This window comes from Rhea pennata, chromosome 1 (assembly GCF_028389875.1).
Source record: "Rhea pennata isolate bPtePen1 chromosome 1, bPtePen1.pri, whole genome shotgun sequence".
NCBI lineage: Eukaryota > Metazoa > Chordata > Aves > Rheiformes > Rheidae > Rhea > Rhea pennata.
Window position 1 is genome coordinate 125230758 of NC_084663.1, and position 16330 is coordinate 125247087.

Sequence of the window (16330 nt, forward strand, 5' to 3'; positions counted from 1 at the left end):
AGGGATAGAGAAACTCAACAAGGAAATGAACAATCTGCTTATTTATCTGCAGTTCCCAGAGGTAATGGTGCCAAGGTGAGATACACAAACAGGAGTTAGGTGGAGATATCTCACCCTACGCTTTCCCTTCAACAGTAACCTCAGCAGTGGGGAGAACAGCGTCTTCTAGGAGCGAGCAGCACCATGGGGAGGGCCATGGCATTTATGGTGGGACAGCAGTGCAGGGCAGGTGACACTGCTTTCCTTGTCGGGGGCGGTGATTAAGAGCCTGGGGACTGCAAGGTGTACGTGGTACTACATGTCAAGGCTTTGCATGTTTGCTCTGTCTGTGTGGGACACGTCCACTATGTGCTTTAGTACCTGGGAATTTGGAAGGACAGGAAATTTAAAGGGAGGATTTATGGATATAACCCACTTCAATAAGGATACTTGTGTATTGTTCACAGCTTCTACAGAATTAAAACACAGTTCTCTCATAACTCCATTGTAAGGTCATTGGCATAGCCTGTTTTCAGCTTGTAGCTGTCTTGATGCCTTAGACTTCTTGACCTGTCCTAGCTGCAAATACCAGTGGCCCTGTGGCTGTGATGTGATTAAGGATACTTTCCTTTCCAAAGCAGGTTTCAAGCTACAAACATTCCTGCAAAATTGCCTTTCCTACTGTTGCAAGAAAATGGATAATGGAGAACAGACTTCAGAGCATGATATGAATCCATAGGAGATCTAGTCCAGATCTTCCTCAATTCTGTATAGTGATATCACACCAGGTCTTCATCAGGTAGTTTATTAAGGGAATACCCTCAAACATTAACCAAAGGTGAAAATTTCACTCTAAAAAGTGAAAATTTCGAATACAAATACATTAATTTAAAGTATCACTGTAGTACCAAAAAAGGTAGTCTTCAAGCCCAGATCCTTTAAAAAGTGGCAGCTAAGTGATTCAAGTTTCAAAGTTTCAAGTTTCAAAACTAATTACACCTAGTGGATTTTTTTCAAGATTTTTATGTGGAAAAACTTATCTTTATTTTCCTTATAAACTTTCTTCAGAATTCTATCAGCCTTTGAGACAAATGAGGGTGACAGGACTCTGGCCAATATTACACTGAGGAACATTTTCTTTACCAATGCTAAAATCATGAAGCAGCACAGGGATCGGCCTCCCCAGCAGGCCATGTGCTCTGGGCAATTATTGCCTTTATCTCCCCTTCTCTCCAGCCCAAACAGCACTGCCTCATTCTCTTCTCCTTATTTTCTGTTCCTGCTTGTTCCTACCCGTATGCTTACAGCCACAGCCCCATAACAGGACTGTATTTTCTTGCCATGCCCAGCTCTGATACTGCACTATCACCTGCAGGCACTAGCATGATGCCAATTAAGCAATCATTACATTCACTAATCTGGGTGTTTTATCTCGCTGTACACAGTGAGGAGATGTGGCAGAGATGGGGCCACCATGGAGGTGCTTGGCAGAACTGTCTATTAAACTCCACGTCGGCTCCAGAGCCAGCTGTGGTGCTGGCCTCCAGCATGCACACCTTGCCCTCTGGGCTGCAGCACCATCATCCATGGTGTGGGTGCTCCTTGATCCAGCAGCACAGAGGATTCAGGCTGGGGTGGGCTTCCCCTAGGAGCAAGTGGGAGATGTGGGGACAGAGGGTATTTGCATGATGTACTGTCCTCCTGAATGAGGCCTCCATTACCTGCTTTCTTCCTACTGGGAAAGTCCTTGCGGCCATGCTCCTCAGCATCAATCCCAAACACGTCATTGATGTGGTAGCCCATCTTGGAAGGGAGAATTCAGCATTTCAGTTCTCAGGCTTGCAAAAGTAGTGAGAAAGCTTCTAAAAATTAGTTATGAGAAGCTGTGACAGTAGCCACCTGGCCAGCAGCAGCCGCCTGAATCCTTGCCAGCCCTGGGTTTTCAGGTGAGCAAGGCCCATGCAGGGTGCATGGGTCAGGGTGAGTGCTGCACCAGTGAGTGAGAAGGATGCTCTCAGGGCAGGGCAGAAGGGAAACCATCATTTGATCTGTTTGAGGGCTTCCCTCCAGCAGAGAGCACCTGCTCACCCTGTGCCTTACAGCGCGGAGGAGACAACAGTGCCGAACACAAACAGGTTGTCAGTGCAGGAGATGCAATGCACACTGTAAATACCGATTCCTGGTGTACGTGCCGTAGCTTCCCGATGGGGTTTCTCAGACTCAGAACAACAGCGTTTTCTCAAAATAAGGCCGCTTAGACATTGAATTGAAAATTCAACACAGATTTTGAACCCACACAAAAGCCTATCTCACTGAAAATGCTGACAATCAAATAGGGATGAGGGGGAAGGAGTGCCATCGCATGGTGGTTTCAGCAAGTTATGTGCTGAAGAGCGGAGTAAGGACACACAACCCTCTGCCACTTGGCTGCCAAACATCTCTCGGATGATAAAATCACCATGACTAGACAAGCCATAGACTATCCTGCAAACTTCAAAAGGTAATAACTAGTACATCTCTATTGACTTCATAAAGTTTGCATTCAGGGACGAATTAGGCATTGGTCTGTTTGTGTGCTTTACTTCATCTCTTTAATGAATAAGAGGTTCCTTTATTGCACTAAGCCAAGCAAGTTATTAATGGCCTTTCATTTTGGAAGCAACCCACTTCAGTGTTCATCACAGTATGACTGCCTCCTGTTTGCGATCATCTTACCGCCTGCATTTTCAAACAGTGTAGTTTTAGAACAACATTAATCTGAAATGGATTATTATTGAGCTGACTACCCCTGGGGGTGTAATGAAAAGCATTCATTAATTCTCAGGGCAGGAGGGCTAATTAATTTTTTAAAAAACCTATGCTAATTGCCAATAACTTTTTTATTGAATTGGTCTCGTAAAGCCATTTCTGATTTCCCTGTCACATTCTAACATCTAAAATATTTAGTCAAAACAAATCAGGAACATCTAGGTTATCCAGATAGGCATGAGGAGGAAATCCTAGCATTATAAAGATAGGCAGACTAAGCTAGTCTTTGTATTCTTGGCTCAGTGTTAGAGCTAGTCACAATATTGGCCAGGATTTTCAGAATTTCTTACCCTTTGCCCTGCTTCTTGCTTTCACGCAACAGGGTAAGGCCTGTTTTCTATTCTCCCCCAAGCAAGCTTGGGAGCACAAGGAGCACACAGGGCTTGTGCCAGTTCTCTGCGCGGGGCTGAATTTTACCTTGTGTGAAGAGACAAAGCAGTCCTCAGTCCAGTAATTACTAGATATTCTATAAAGGTAAATGGAGCGGCACACAACAATAACCCAGTGGTTCAATGTACTGGTTTCTATATTTGGAAGAAGGCCTTACACATTTAACATTTGGATCACAGAGAATTCCAGCATGAAGCAAATTATTGGCAATTTTTTGTCTGTTTTTAATTACATATATAACTACAAGCCCGGAGATACCTAGTAATCAAAATAAGCACCAACCAGTTTTTTGACCACACAGTACCTTATAAATACAATGACAAAAAACAATAAAGGCGGCCCATCCCACAAAAGCGCAATAGCCTTATGGGAACCAGAGTAAGAAACTCTCAGGGTCAAACCACTCTCGTGAAGTGCTCAAGTAGTGCCATGGATTTATGCTGGCCATGGAGCTCATTGCGTGTGAACCGCAGTAGGTTTCAGCATCGCTTAAACAAAATACAGCTGATAAAACAGGCACGACTGGATTCTTCTCCCTCAGCTTCGCAGCAGCAAAGACATGCGTGGGCAGGAAGGGACCGGGAAGCAAGAGCTACTGGGTGCTTGACCCTGCCCTGTGCAGGACGAACCAAGGCACCAAGCCCAGTGTCTCCCAGTCTGACATCTGGATTTCCACAAAAGGCCGCTCGCACGTATCAAGACATGAGAGCTGCCCCGGCAGGCAGCAGTCCCCCACTCCGGTACCAGGCTGCCAACTCCTGTTTTGTCTGCCTAAACATAGGAACTGCCCCAGCTCCAAGTTTAGACTGCGGCACCTCAGTGTCAGGTCCGAGGCCAACATAGCTGCTCCCGTTCCTCTGCCTGGGTACTCTTGCAGTTTCTACATCAGGCTGAAATGCTTCCTATTTAAAACCTTGTTGACTCGAGGGAGGGGGGAAGGATATATATTTTTACCTCTTTTCCCTTCCTTATCCCACTCTGGTTTCTCCCACTGAACATCAGCCTTTTCTCACATCATGTTTTCTGGTTCTCAAGAAGATAAAATACACCATGGTTTCCTGCCCCATGAGCCAGAAAGCTGTTCTTGCTTCCCCTCTGGAAATAACTGCAGTTAAAAAAATATTAATGGCTTTTACTTAGATGAATAGCCTCCTTTTCAAGAACATATAGGGCTTTCAAATGTGACTTTTCACTTCTGAGCACCATAAGAGGTTTTGAAAGGGCTTGATTTTCAGAAGGCATGTCATTCAGCATTTTTTGAAAGTGAGAACATTTTGAAAATACCACAGGAGGGTTACCCAAAATCTAGTGCTTCTGAAAATCTTGGCCAAGATACTCTGTTATTTGAGTATGATGAATAAAAGATAGCATTCTGGTGGCTCAGTAGTCGCACTGGGAATATACATCACATTAAAAGCTATGTTACTGCATAGCACAGAAGAAATATTCTACGTGTGTGTGTACACACCCCCCAATTATCAATACTGTGGAAGGACTGCAAGCTAAAAGTGTTCAGTGTCACCTCTAAATAGCTTCAGCCCAGACCAAAAGTAGCCATATTGCCATTAGTGTAGAGTAGAACAGACTTCAGAGCTTGAAGAATTTCTGCCTCAGCACAGCTTGCTTTAATGAGCTTACACAAACCAAATGTCTGCAATTATGATGGACAAAAATGACTTACTTAAATAAAACCTTTCTTGCAGCAGAAACTGGTGCAATGAACACGCAAAAGGCAAAAGCAACAGCTTTCCTTAAAAATTAGGCTAAGCTGGTTGACCAGATTTTACATGTTAACGCAGCAAAACACTTTTTTTTTTGTTATGAAAAAGCAGGAATGCCATTTATATGGTAAGTCATCAAGATTTACACCTTTACTACATGCATTTATATTGAAGTAGCCCTAAATTAGCCCTGGTGGAACTGCACACCTTCATCAACCTAGACCTTCCAGTGGGATGTCATTTGTATTATACAGCATTAACTAAATATTACATGGGGCTTGGCTGATAGTAAATTAATTTGCTAATCTCAAAATTACCTTGAATGGTAATAAGCTGTTAAAGTCAATGGAAAAAAATTATGAAGGATAAAATAATTTTGGCCATTGCACTAAGTTCTCTGAGGAGCAACAGGCTGAAATCCAGATATATTAGAAAGCAAACTTCCCCTAGAGCTTATTTTTCCTATTTCTAGCTCTGTAGTAACTGTTGCCCTCAGAGAAAACTGAAGCCCTTGAGTGATAGGTCCTGTCAGTATGCAGGGATGGAAGCCCAGATCTTAGTCACGGACAAGATGGAGAAGGGGCTACATGCTGAGGTCCCACGGGAGGCTGAGGACAACGCAAAGACTAACCTGGCTTTGCCAGCCCCGCAGCAGAGTGCCCCTGGCACCCCACACCCTCAACAACTGTCATGCACCAGTTTGCTTTCGGAAGGAAAATCCCAAGCAGTTTGGTCTTCTTCACGCCAACCCCACTCCCAGCCTTTCCGCGGCAGCAGTGGAGTCACTCCCTGTCATCTCCACGGAGGGGAGGGGATGCGGGGATGCTCTGGGGACGCTCTGCCTTCCGGCTCATCAGCCAGCCGCCGCGGGGGATGTCATAGTGCTGACTTGCGCAGGGGTCCCCGTAGGAGCTGCGGCATGGCTCTAGCCTGCCCTAGGGGGTTTTATGAGAGAAGTCCTTGGCAGGTCACTCAAGAGACTGTTCCTCTCCGAGGAAGCTGTTGAGAGCCCAATTAACACACCTAGCCCATACAAGCATGAGTGCTTTAGCACATACTTAAGGGTTTTGCTGAATGGATTTAATTCACTGCTTATGCCTTAAAGCTGAGCACATACTTTACTGAAGGGGGGCACACAAGCTGGAGTAGTTGGGGGCCTGCCGAACTGTCACCCAACGTCAGTATCTTCAAAAGAAACAGCTTTTGGCACAAACATCTCCTTCTTTCAAGACGAAAAAAAAACAAAAAGACTGAGGAAAGCCTGGTGCTTTTCCACTCCCGAAGCTCATTACTAACTCCTGCAGGAGAAGGCAGCAGTGTTTCCTTCCTCTCTCCCCTACATGTAACAGGGAAAACATCCTAGGAGATGAATAGAAGAGGAAAACTGGGACAGCTTGCGGGCCAGTTCTTTCTGGTGCATGGAAAAATGTTCTTCTACAAACTTCCTGTGTTTGTAAGAGAGGGCATTGCTCCAGCATCTCGTAGTCCCAGCAACTGAATGAGCAACTACGAGTTTGTGGAGCACTTGGAAGGAACTGCAGATGAGATGTGCGGTGATTGGCACTGAGCAGCTCCTCCTTTCGTCCTCAAAATCCTCGCATCAAATTCAGTTCTTGCAGTTCCATTCGGCTTGGGAGGGAAAGGACTGTTTCAGCAGGAAGAGGGAGAATATACAGCTATGGCTGAACAAAAGAGCTGTGATTCTACCACAACAGAGTTGAACTCAGAAATCCTTTTCCCCTCAGCTTTGCTGGGGCTTTTCCAAAAGTAAAGAAAAAATCACAGTACTGGGCCTGATGGGTCCTGCGTACCTCAAAACCCAAGTGATCTCTAAAGGCACAGCCTATAGGCACTGTCCTCAAATCTCCCACTTTTGGCTGGCAGCTCAGGAGCCTGCATTGTCCTGCAGGTGCAGAGCAAAGCTGCTGGGAGACAAACAGGTTTCCTGGAAACATCTTGCTGGGACAGAGACAAGGGAGGAAGAGGAAGGGGTGAACAAGTGAGACCATTTGCATTGCCTTGGAAACTTGCATGCAAACTGCCCGGCATTTATGCAGATACTCTATTGGCATTCTCCACATTTAACTAAGCACAAACATTGCTCTGCTGCATAGCCAAGCACAGAAATAGCAGCAGAGAATCAGCAGTGTAGCACTGCAAAGGTGAAGGAGATTAAAAAGAAAGGGAAAAAAAACCTCAAAGGCACAAACCGTGGACCAAACTACAAAGCTTGAACCCACAGGCCATGTGAGGAACCCCAGTCTGAACCCCGAGCACTTGCAATTGGGTGAGAATAAACGAATGCAAAGCAAATAAATCAAGCGGGCCATCAGCCCTGCACAAAAGCAAAGCTCCCAATCTGCTGCATGCAGCACGCAGCACGCGAGGCAGCCAGACAGCAGCCGTGCTGGAAGGCGCTGATCTAAAGGAATCTAAAAGAGCCCTCCAGGTTTCAACTGATCCCTTCAGCTGGCACAGATGAACCGACTGGTATTTGCAGCATTTGCTCTCCAACGGTTACGGACATACCCACCTCCCTAGCACAAAGCAGAATCCGCCAATGGCTGCTTTCTGAGGACAGCGATGCAATTAGCAGAGACCTGCTCTGGATTCAGTACAGACTGCAGAAAAACAGAGCAGCAAAACAGCAGAAGGCAACTGCATGCAGGACAAATTTAAATTCATGAACCAGCTTTCTCTTCTTATTTACAAGTCCCTATTTCAAATTACTGCAGCTTTGAACTTCACGGAGAGACTATGGCAGGGAAGAAGGAGAAAGAGAAGAGAGACATAAAAATTGCCTGTGTGAGCACTTTATTTGCTCTGAGGTAATTTACTTGGTAGGAAAAAAATCAGTAAAATGACTTAAGTGAGATAAGCAGGATTTGTTGAGCACTGCTGTACTTTGCATTACAGCTTCTAAAATTAGTACAAGTTATGAGTAACTCTTTCACATGTAATAACTGTGCAAATGCTTAGGAAAGGAACTATTCCCCTGCAAGCATAAAAATCTTTCTGCTCTTCCAACTTAACCTGAAGTGTTCAGATATTAAAAGTTCAGCTGTTTTTCAGCTACATGTGAGTCTTTACAGAGAGGGACTCTGTGTGTGTGTGTGTGTGTGTGTGTGTGTGTGTGTGTGTGCGTGTGTGTGTTGGGCGGGAGGGGGAACCACACTCTTTCACAGGACAACTATTACAACATTCTCTATATGCTTTTCATTTATAGAATATCTCAGATATGAAAGATCTTGTGGAAAAGGGTCTTCAACTGAAAGTTTTAATATATCCCCAGCCAGAACAGACTTCTGAAACAAAATATGCTTCAGAGCCCCACATCTTAATGCTTCTCTCACACACACATACTAAGCTTTTTTGTTCCCTTCACCGGCAATTTATAGTACAGAAAGCAATGATGATAAAGAAAATATGAAATACTCTTGTTTTTCAAGGGGTATGAAATAAAACAAGCCTACAGACATGCATTTCAATATGCACAGCTCTTAGCACAGCCAGCATGCACACTCCTGGGCACCACAGTAACACAAACTGCACCAAAGATCACGTTATAGTGGGGATCAACACAGAACTTGTTGAAAAATGCTGACTGAGATAGAAGCCAAACATGAAGCCCTGAGCTGTATCAAATACAGAGGCAGAGACTGAGCAGCAAATGAGAGCTTTTTGTTTTGGCAGTGGATCGAATCCATAGGAGAATGTTACTTATATTTCAAGATCAACACAGAGTACTGACTTCCCATCTCCCTGGCAAAGCAGAGTCCCACATCTCCCTGTTTCGCAAATACTTTGAATAAAGCCGAAGATGCCACTGATACCGCTCAGAAAGGTTTATGGGCAGCTGAGATGGGAAGCCATGCATGTTGGCACCTAGGGCAGCCCTCCTCAGGCATCCTGCTTGCCGACAAAATGACCTAGAGCTTCCCCCAAAGACCTCACATGAGATCCGATCCAAGCTGTTTATCCAACTGTAATTAGGGAACTCAAGACCATTACTGCTATGGGCTGGGAAAGGGCAGGAGGGTGGGATGGACAAGGGAAAACCCCCCACAAGAAGAAGGCAAATGAGAGGATTGGTGTTGGGCAGGGAGATCTTGGGGACAGTGTTTGGAGCAACACCTGGCCTTTTGTGAAAGTGCAGTGAGAAGTGCAACTTCTGCACAGACATCTAGTTAATCCAAGACATGTCAGGATGTTCCTCTGTCTTAGCTGGCCAGCTGGACGCCAAAATAACCGCCCAGGCCATGACTAGAGTTTGTATCATCTTGTAGCCCATGTTAATGAAGATCAATGCGCTATTCCACTTTAAAATCAGCTCTTAGACCTCAGCATGATAACTTTCACACCAGCACTGGGTGTTTTTGCACACTAACATCAGGCAGTTGCTGTTTTCCAGGCAAGCAGATGGAGGAAGGGTTGCAATAACCAGGTGCGGAGGCAGGGCAGCATCGGCCAGCGGGCAGGGTCTCCTGCACTTTGAGGGCCAGGGTGGACACCTACATGGCAGAGCTCCTCTGCAGCCAAAGAGCTGCAGAGAGGACTGAGAGGCGGAGAGACTGCTGCTCTTCCCAACCAGGGCCTGGTACAATTGTCTCCTGCGCTTGCCTCACTGCGTTTAGCAAGGCTTGAAAGTTTACTTCCAAGAAAGCTACAGAGTTTCCCTCAATTATTCTCCCCTGCTGAAGCTGCCAACTTTAGGGCTTGAGGCAAAACATCCAGAGGGGCTTTCGATCGGATCTTCAATTCCTCGCAAAATTCAAAAGAGAAAGAGGCATGTGTTTGCCTTTCCATGAATGCAGTAAAGACAGCTATTATAGCCCCCCCCCAATCCCTCCTCTCCCCACCCACACACTCACCAAAACCAAATAGAGAGAAATGCCTAATGCCAAAATCATGCACAGCACTAAGACAGGATAATTAAATACTGCAGATTTCATCAGTCACAAGAAGAAAAATTGCAAAGCAGAGGGTATGTATTTGTCACATGGTGAAACCAGCTGTGAAAGGTTTTTCTTGGAGTTTTGAAACAATTCCAGCTTTCTCTTTTTTTCCAGGGTAATAACATTTTTCCCCTCACAAGCAAGTCGCAAATTAAAATATGCATACAGAAACATGTCACTTCAAGCTGTGCACTTGGGTTTCATTTTCCTTTTTCCCCCCTGAGAAGAGTTTTGTTAAGACCAAAGAACAAAAAGGAAGCAGCTAGAAATCTGTAATGGTTCCATTTATTAATACGTATATCACAAATACTCACAATATCAACGCATTCTCGTTGGCATGCTAGACAGAGGCATTATTAAAAAAGTCCTATTTTTTTTAAAAAGGTTTTAAACTTTTGCTTTCCCCCAAAAATATTCCATATGCCTGGCTTTTTGTGTGTTTTTTTTTGTTTTTGTTTTTATTTTGATTTGATTCAACAATGTATTTGGTGGCTGCAACTTCAATGCAAAAAGAAAAAGAAAGAACAGGAAAAAGTATGAAGGCCGCAGTACAGCACAGTTCAATTAGTTCGTAACTATCTAATAAAAATAAAGGAAGCAAAATTACTGCCTTCACAGTAAGCAACAACACAGCTTAATAACAGTATTACACAGGTTCAGGTTCAGAGGCAAAATGCACTAGACAAAGCCTACTGGGATACGCACTAGGCATACAACACTGAGTAAGAATCAAAGATGTAGAAGAACATCAGGAATAATGGTTCCCTTCAAGCACAATATTTTAACATCATTTTCAAGTATCTTTATGTTTTGTTACTGATTTCTTTGTTTTGCGGGTGCAAGGCAGGTGCTGGGAAGGGGGAAAGGATGAAAACCTTAGTAAAGCAATAAACAAAAGAAATTAAGATAAACCCAAAAGAATATATATTTCATATATCGGTTTATATGAATGTGTGCAACACTTATTAACCATGGTGAAAGGCTAATTATGCCCTCCAGTCACTACATGCACAGCCTGATCAATGCTGTTGTTAATGAATTACTTTTGTTATCTTACAATGCAACTACTGTGTGACCAAGAACATACGTACAGTGCCATCATACGCAGAGCCTTGACGATGGAGGTCGGGTCTAGACGCTGAATGGTTCAGGCTACTCTCTGTGGCACCGCGGGACTTCACAGGATGGTACACTACGCATGGGACAGACTTCAGGAGACGGGGTGTGAGTGTGCGCGCGCACGTGCTTGCGTGTGTGTGGGTGTGCGTGCGGGCGAGAGTGTGTGCTATAACATTCTTTTCAGTCTTTCTCGAATTCTGCAGTTCCTGATCCTGAGACAGGCTCTGGATTTCTCACTTCTGAAAGATGAGGGGTGGTGGGGGAGAGAAAAGAGGTGAAATGTTTTAGTTGCTAACAGCGTTGGCGACAAATATTTTGCTCTCTCTTTTTAAGAAAAAATCTGAAATAATAATATCCTTCCCCCTTTTGTCACCAGACAATACTGGCACACAAAATCCAAACTAAAGATCACATGGGAAGACGTAATTCTTGACGAACACGCTGAGCATCTAAAACTTGCCAACTATCTTCATGGGGAGAGCGCAGCTACTGTAATAGATTACCAGACAGCGTGTCATGCAGAAAGTGGTAAAAACTCACCGTGTTACACCATCTCATACTGATTAGCAGTAATAAACCGGGAGAGACAGCACGCCAGCAGCATTCCGATCAACTATTGCAGACAAAAATAGAAATGAAAGAAAGAAATTAAGTTAAAGGAACACAAAGTAGATTTGCCAGGAGAGACCATGGTGAGCCAAGGTTTCACGTTCAGGAGTTACTGTGCACAACAGAATTTATGCCCTAATTTAAAGACAGTTCTAATCAGAAAAATAGCATTAAGATGTCCTGCTCTTCCTCACTGGGTCTTCCTCTTGACTATTGTCAGAGCCCTACCTCTTTACTTGAGGGATGGCATACATTTTTACTACTTTTCAAGCCTTTTTTCATGGCCTGGCCAAGTCAGACATGGATGGGTAAACTGGTACGTTCAGTATCCTGCTGATGGTGTTTCTCTGACAAGATCCACCTTGGTCCCTCACCGCTACCAACTGCCCTAACAGACGCTGGGGCCCAGGGGAGGACTCAGCCCACTGAACTAACATCGCTGCTGAGGAGCAGTGCACAGGAAAGGAAGGAGCTCGGCTGCCAAATCCAATTCTTGAGCTGCAGGCCAGGAAAGCTTAAACTTTTACAAACTGGACCAAAAAGTTGTGTTAACAGTATGCTGGCATGAAGGTTCCTGCTCCCTGGAGCAGCTGTGCTTTCTTTACAAATGAAGCACTACTTGAAAAATGAATGTTATAAATCTGCAAACCAAAAACCAGTCTTTCACTGTGCCCTGGGACATCACTCAGGTTATTGAAAACAGATCCCTTGCTTCCATTCTTCCATAAGCTCTCAGTCATTTTAACATTTCGCCTGTTGCAGTTTAACGTTAGGGTTTCCTGTATATGCCAACAGCATTAATATGCTATAAATAACTCCACCTTGCTTTTCTCATCTGGATTGGTCAATTAATTAACTCATGAGCACATCCAGCTTGTTACAGTTCATCATCAGCTCCAGGGGCGAGCTGGGGAGGCCGTCTCTGCAGAAACACCAGCCGCTCACTGACTTCGTTCCAAACAACTACAGCCGCTTTTGCCAAGGATTGAGGTGTCGCAGCTGTTCCAGCTCATCCGCTTGTGCCCGTGAGGGGGTGTCTAGTGATTTAGGGGAGACCAGGCATTTCACTTTGCACGCTTCTTTTTGCTGCAGCGATAGTGTTATCAGAAAAGAGGCAGCTCATAACCGGTTGGGAACTTCGCAGCTCCTTTCCCCTCCTTAGACCTCACAGAGAGCACACAGCTAACGCCTGGCTGGCTCTTCTGCCAAACTGGCTCATTCTTTTATTTTACACTTAGGATTGTTTGTTATTTTCCCTATAAAATCAGTGCTCCCTGTAAATATAATCACCACCCTAATAGTCACCTTTTCTACCAGCCAGTTGTTTGATCCTGCTTTATGCCACACCTCTTGCTACACCCTTTAAGATGGTATCTGAACACCAGAACTGCTTCTAGGCTGGAAAGTGCTACTTCTTCTCTAACAAAATTTCCGGACACCACTGTAACAAGCACAACTCTGTGATACATCACTGTCATCACAGGTGAGCTGACATCCGTTTGAAGCAAAACCCTGAAGCATCTGAAATGCAGATGTTTCGTGCCCCTAGGATGTCAGTATTCCTGGCCAGACCACACACTGTCTGTCTGAAATTTGCCACAGCCTCCCCTTGTCCTTCCTCAGTGCCTGCCTGAGGCCCACCCAGCACTGCTGTCCTGTAAGCAGCAGGACACAAGCGGGTGCAGCCTGTCTTAGCAGAAAGGCACGTGTGCAAGACCATGTACCACCAGCATCCTTCCAGTTCCATCACTCCACCTCAAAAGGGCACAGAGTCATTTTTAAAAGCAGTCTGAACATCCAGTGTTGTCAACAAGCAAACTCAGATTTTAGCACCAAGTAACAAAGATGATATTGCCTTAGTTATAACTAGGCTTAAGTCATAGATAGCATTCCCCAAACACCCTCTAATAAAAATCTAAGCTATGAGGTTTAGAGGGCTTTTTATAGCTGCCCAAAGAGATCTAGATGCTAAAAGCCCTCCTTCAGCTTTGAAAATCTCAATACCAAGAAGACATTTAGCAAAGTTGTTGCCTTCTCTTCCGCTGCACTTCCCTAGATAAGTATTCCTGCAGGGAGCTGGAGCACTAGTGGAGTATTTGGGCACCCGCCCAGGCATTTTTAGGCCAGCGATAGCGATGATGTCAGCATTATCCCACTGTGCTTTGATTTCACTGCTTAAATATTCCAGTCACTAGGATGGTGATTTTATCAATCTGGCACTTTGCAAAGCATTGCTGAAAACCCATCATATCCTGCATATTTACTAGAGAGGCTTTAACATTTCCGCTGTTTACTTCTGCGATGTTTCTTTACCTCAGTTTCATTTTTGAGAATGATGTTCCTTATAGTGTGTCTCTGATATATACTTCTCTGTGCTTTGACATACAGAACAGAATAAGCAATTCTGACTGGGCACTGTCCTGCCTGCTTCTCTATTCCTTTTTTAACCTTGTAGTAACCTTTTTTTTTCCACCTTCCTCAGCTAGTCATGAGAATTGCTCCTATTTTACTACCTTTTCCATTACAATGGATTTCACTGTGTTTTTTATCCTATTTATTTTCACCGAACAACTTCCACTCTAGACCCAAATCAGTTCCTCACTCATTCTATGGTCAACTGTGTAAGTACATTCAATTTTAATATTTTTTCTGCCTGTGCCACAATATACCTATTACTTCCTGTTCCTCCCTAGAATTTCAGTCTTTATTTGTTGCTATTTCAGACAGTATTAAATTGCACGGTCTTAGGCAGCAAAATCTTGCTGGTGTTGGACACCAGTCTTAGCTACACTGATTGGGTTCGGTGAATGCCAGAAATGATCTGGCTGTCCTCTGCAGTAAGTACAACATTGCAACAGCAGGCAGGGCAGTCACACTGACAGAGATCAATCAACTGGAAATCAAAGCTACATTAAGTTGATATCATACCTACTCTTTGTAATAGGACCCAGCAACAAACCCAGAGGAAGGGTTTGCTCTCCTTGACTCCATACAAACATTATCAGCACACAGGGCCAGCCAAGAGACATCATGACCTGAAAGGTTTCCCGCAGCGTTTACATATAGCATAGCTTGACATACACAGCACCTATGAGCTGACTCTCACCACCCAGGCACAAGATCCTGGGTTTACAATCAATTATTTCAAGAAAACATTTGCTCAACAATGGCCAAAACCACACAAATTTAATGCTAGGTATTATTCAGAAAGAAACAAAAAATATTAGTGCACTACAACATAAATTCCTAGAGCCCCTGTACCACAAAAGTGCAAGGATTACACTTTCATTCACTTTGAAAACAAAACACATGGGCACCTTAATTTCATTCTCTCATTTTTATATTCAATGCCATTAACTCTTGTCCAGCCAGGCTAGCAACTCTCATGCAAATTCCACGGAGAAGGGAGGAAAATGAGAACACTAACATCTTGAAAAACAGAAGTATTCAGTTAGCATCCAGATTACTGCTATCATTTTCCCCTACCAGAATGGATTTTGGGGTGAATGATTTTATATGGAAAGATACTGCAACCCTTACGAATGGCAAGCCATTCTTTCTCCTCCCCAAAAGATGGTAGCAGACTTTCCCAATCATCTTTCACTAGAGATTCTTACATTTCATACAACCTATAACTCTCTAGTAAGTGAAGTGCGTAAGTTTTGTAGCATTTGCAGTTATTGACAATGTTTTGATTTAATCTAGTCAAACATAAGATGAATGTCAGGTTACATAAAAATGTATCTTTCTGATCTTTGGTCCAGGTATTAATTCTTGGCTCTAATTATATGCTGGTATATGCTTTTAAGTGGTTATAGTATCTTATTATTAAACTTCTTTATTTCTCAAGCAATGGTACATAGATCAGGCCATTGCATACACTGATTTTATACAGCTCTTCTAGCTATCACTAGAAGTTGGCAGAGCTATAATAAATATCTTACAAGTACTTTTAGGACATATGAAAATATGTATTTTACAAGACATATAGACTTCCACATTTAACCACCTAAGAGTACTGTCCTTTCTCTAGCCAAGAAGAGGGGTATTATAGTAAGTCGCTGAAATCTCCTCACAGTGGCCTTGCATTACAGTCATAACTACAGTTCTCTGTATTTAAATCAGGTTAGAGGCTCCCAGTCTGTGAACTGCAAACGAGCTCTCTCTGCTCCTCCCTTGCTCACTGGATTTGCTCACTCACTTGCAACCTCTACTCTTCAGCCTCAAGGAAGCCCCTGCTCCCACTGTGCAGCAGGTCCCTGCAGCTCCTTTGAAAAAGCAGAGGAATTAGCCTAAAAGGAATCCAGCAAAGAAACTAGCTGCTAGACGATGCATTCATTTCCCTTCAATCCCACTGCTCCCATTGGCTCTCACGTGCTGCATTCTCAATTTTTATCCACTTATTAACTTTTTTTTAAATAGTCCCAGTTTTTTGAACACTAAAAATGACAACGCTCAAATATCACTCTATCATGCGAAGTGCTAAGCTTGGTTCTGCTGGTATTCTCTCTTTTACTTTCTTCCTTTTTTTAAGATTATCTTAGTCTCCTAAACTATTCTGTGCAAAACTGAGGGTTTGCCTGGTCTTACTGCAGAAAACTTAGAAACACCGAAAAATCCTTGGCTGGGAAACCAATATCCCTTAGTTGTGTCTTCTTTATTACCATGCTGTTGGTTCAAGTTCATTCTCATGAGCATAACCCAGTGCATGCGTTGTTCATCTCACAGTGGCTTTTAGGAGTAATCCCT

The 16330-nt window shown here is 43.8% G+C and overlaps 1 protein-coding gene across 1 annotated transcript in view; it reads right to left on the reverse strand.

Moving 5' to 3' along the window:
• Positions 1 to 10119: 10119 nt before the first annotated feature.
• Positions 10120 to 16330, reverse strand: part of TSPAN7 (tetraspanin 7) — a 106308-nt gene continuing 100097 nt past the window's right edge. The window contains exons 7-8 of the mRNA XM_062573994.1: positions 11513 to 11585; positions 10120 to 11211 (exon numbers count right to left, since the gene is read on the reverse strand). Of these exons, the coding sequence (XP_062429978.1) occupies positions 11517 to 11585 (69 nt within the window). The 3' untranslated portion in view covers positions 10120 to 11211; positions 11513 to 11516. The remainder of the gene's footprint in view (positions 11212 to 11512; positions 11586 to 16330) is intronic.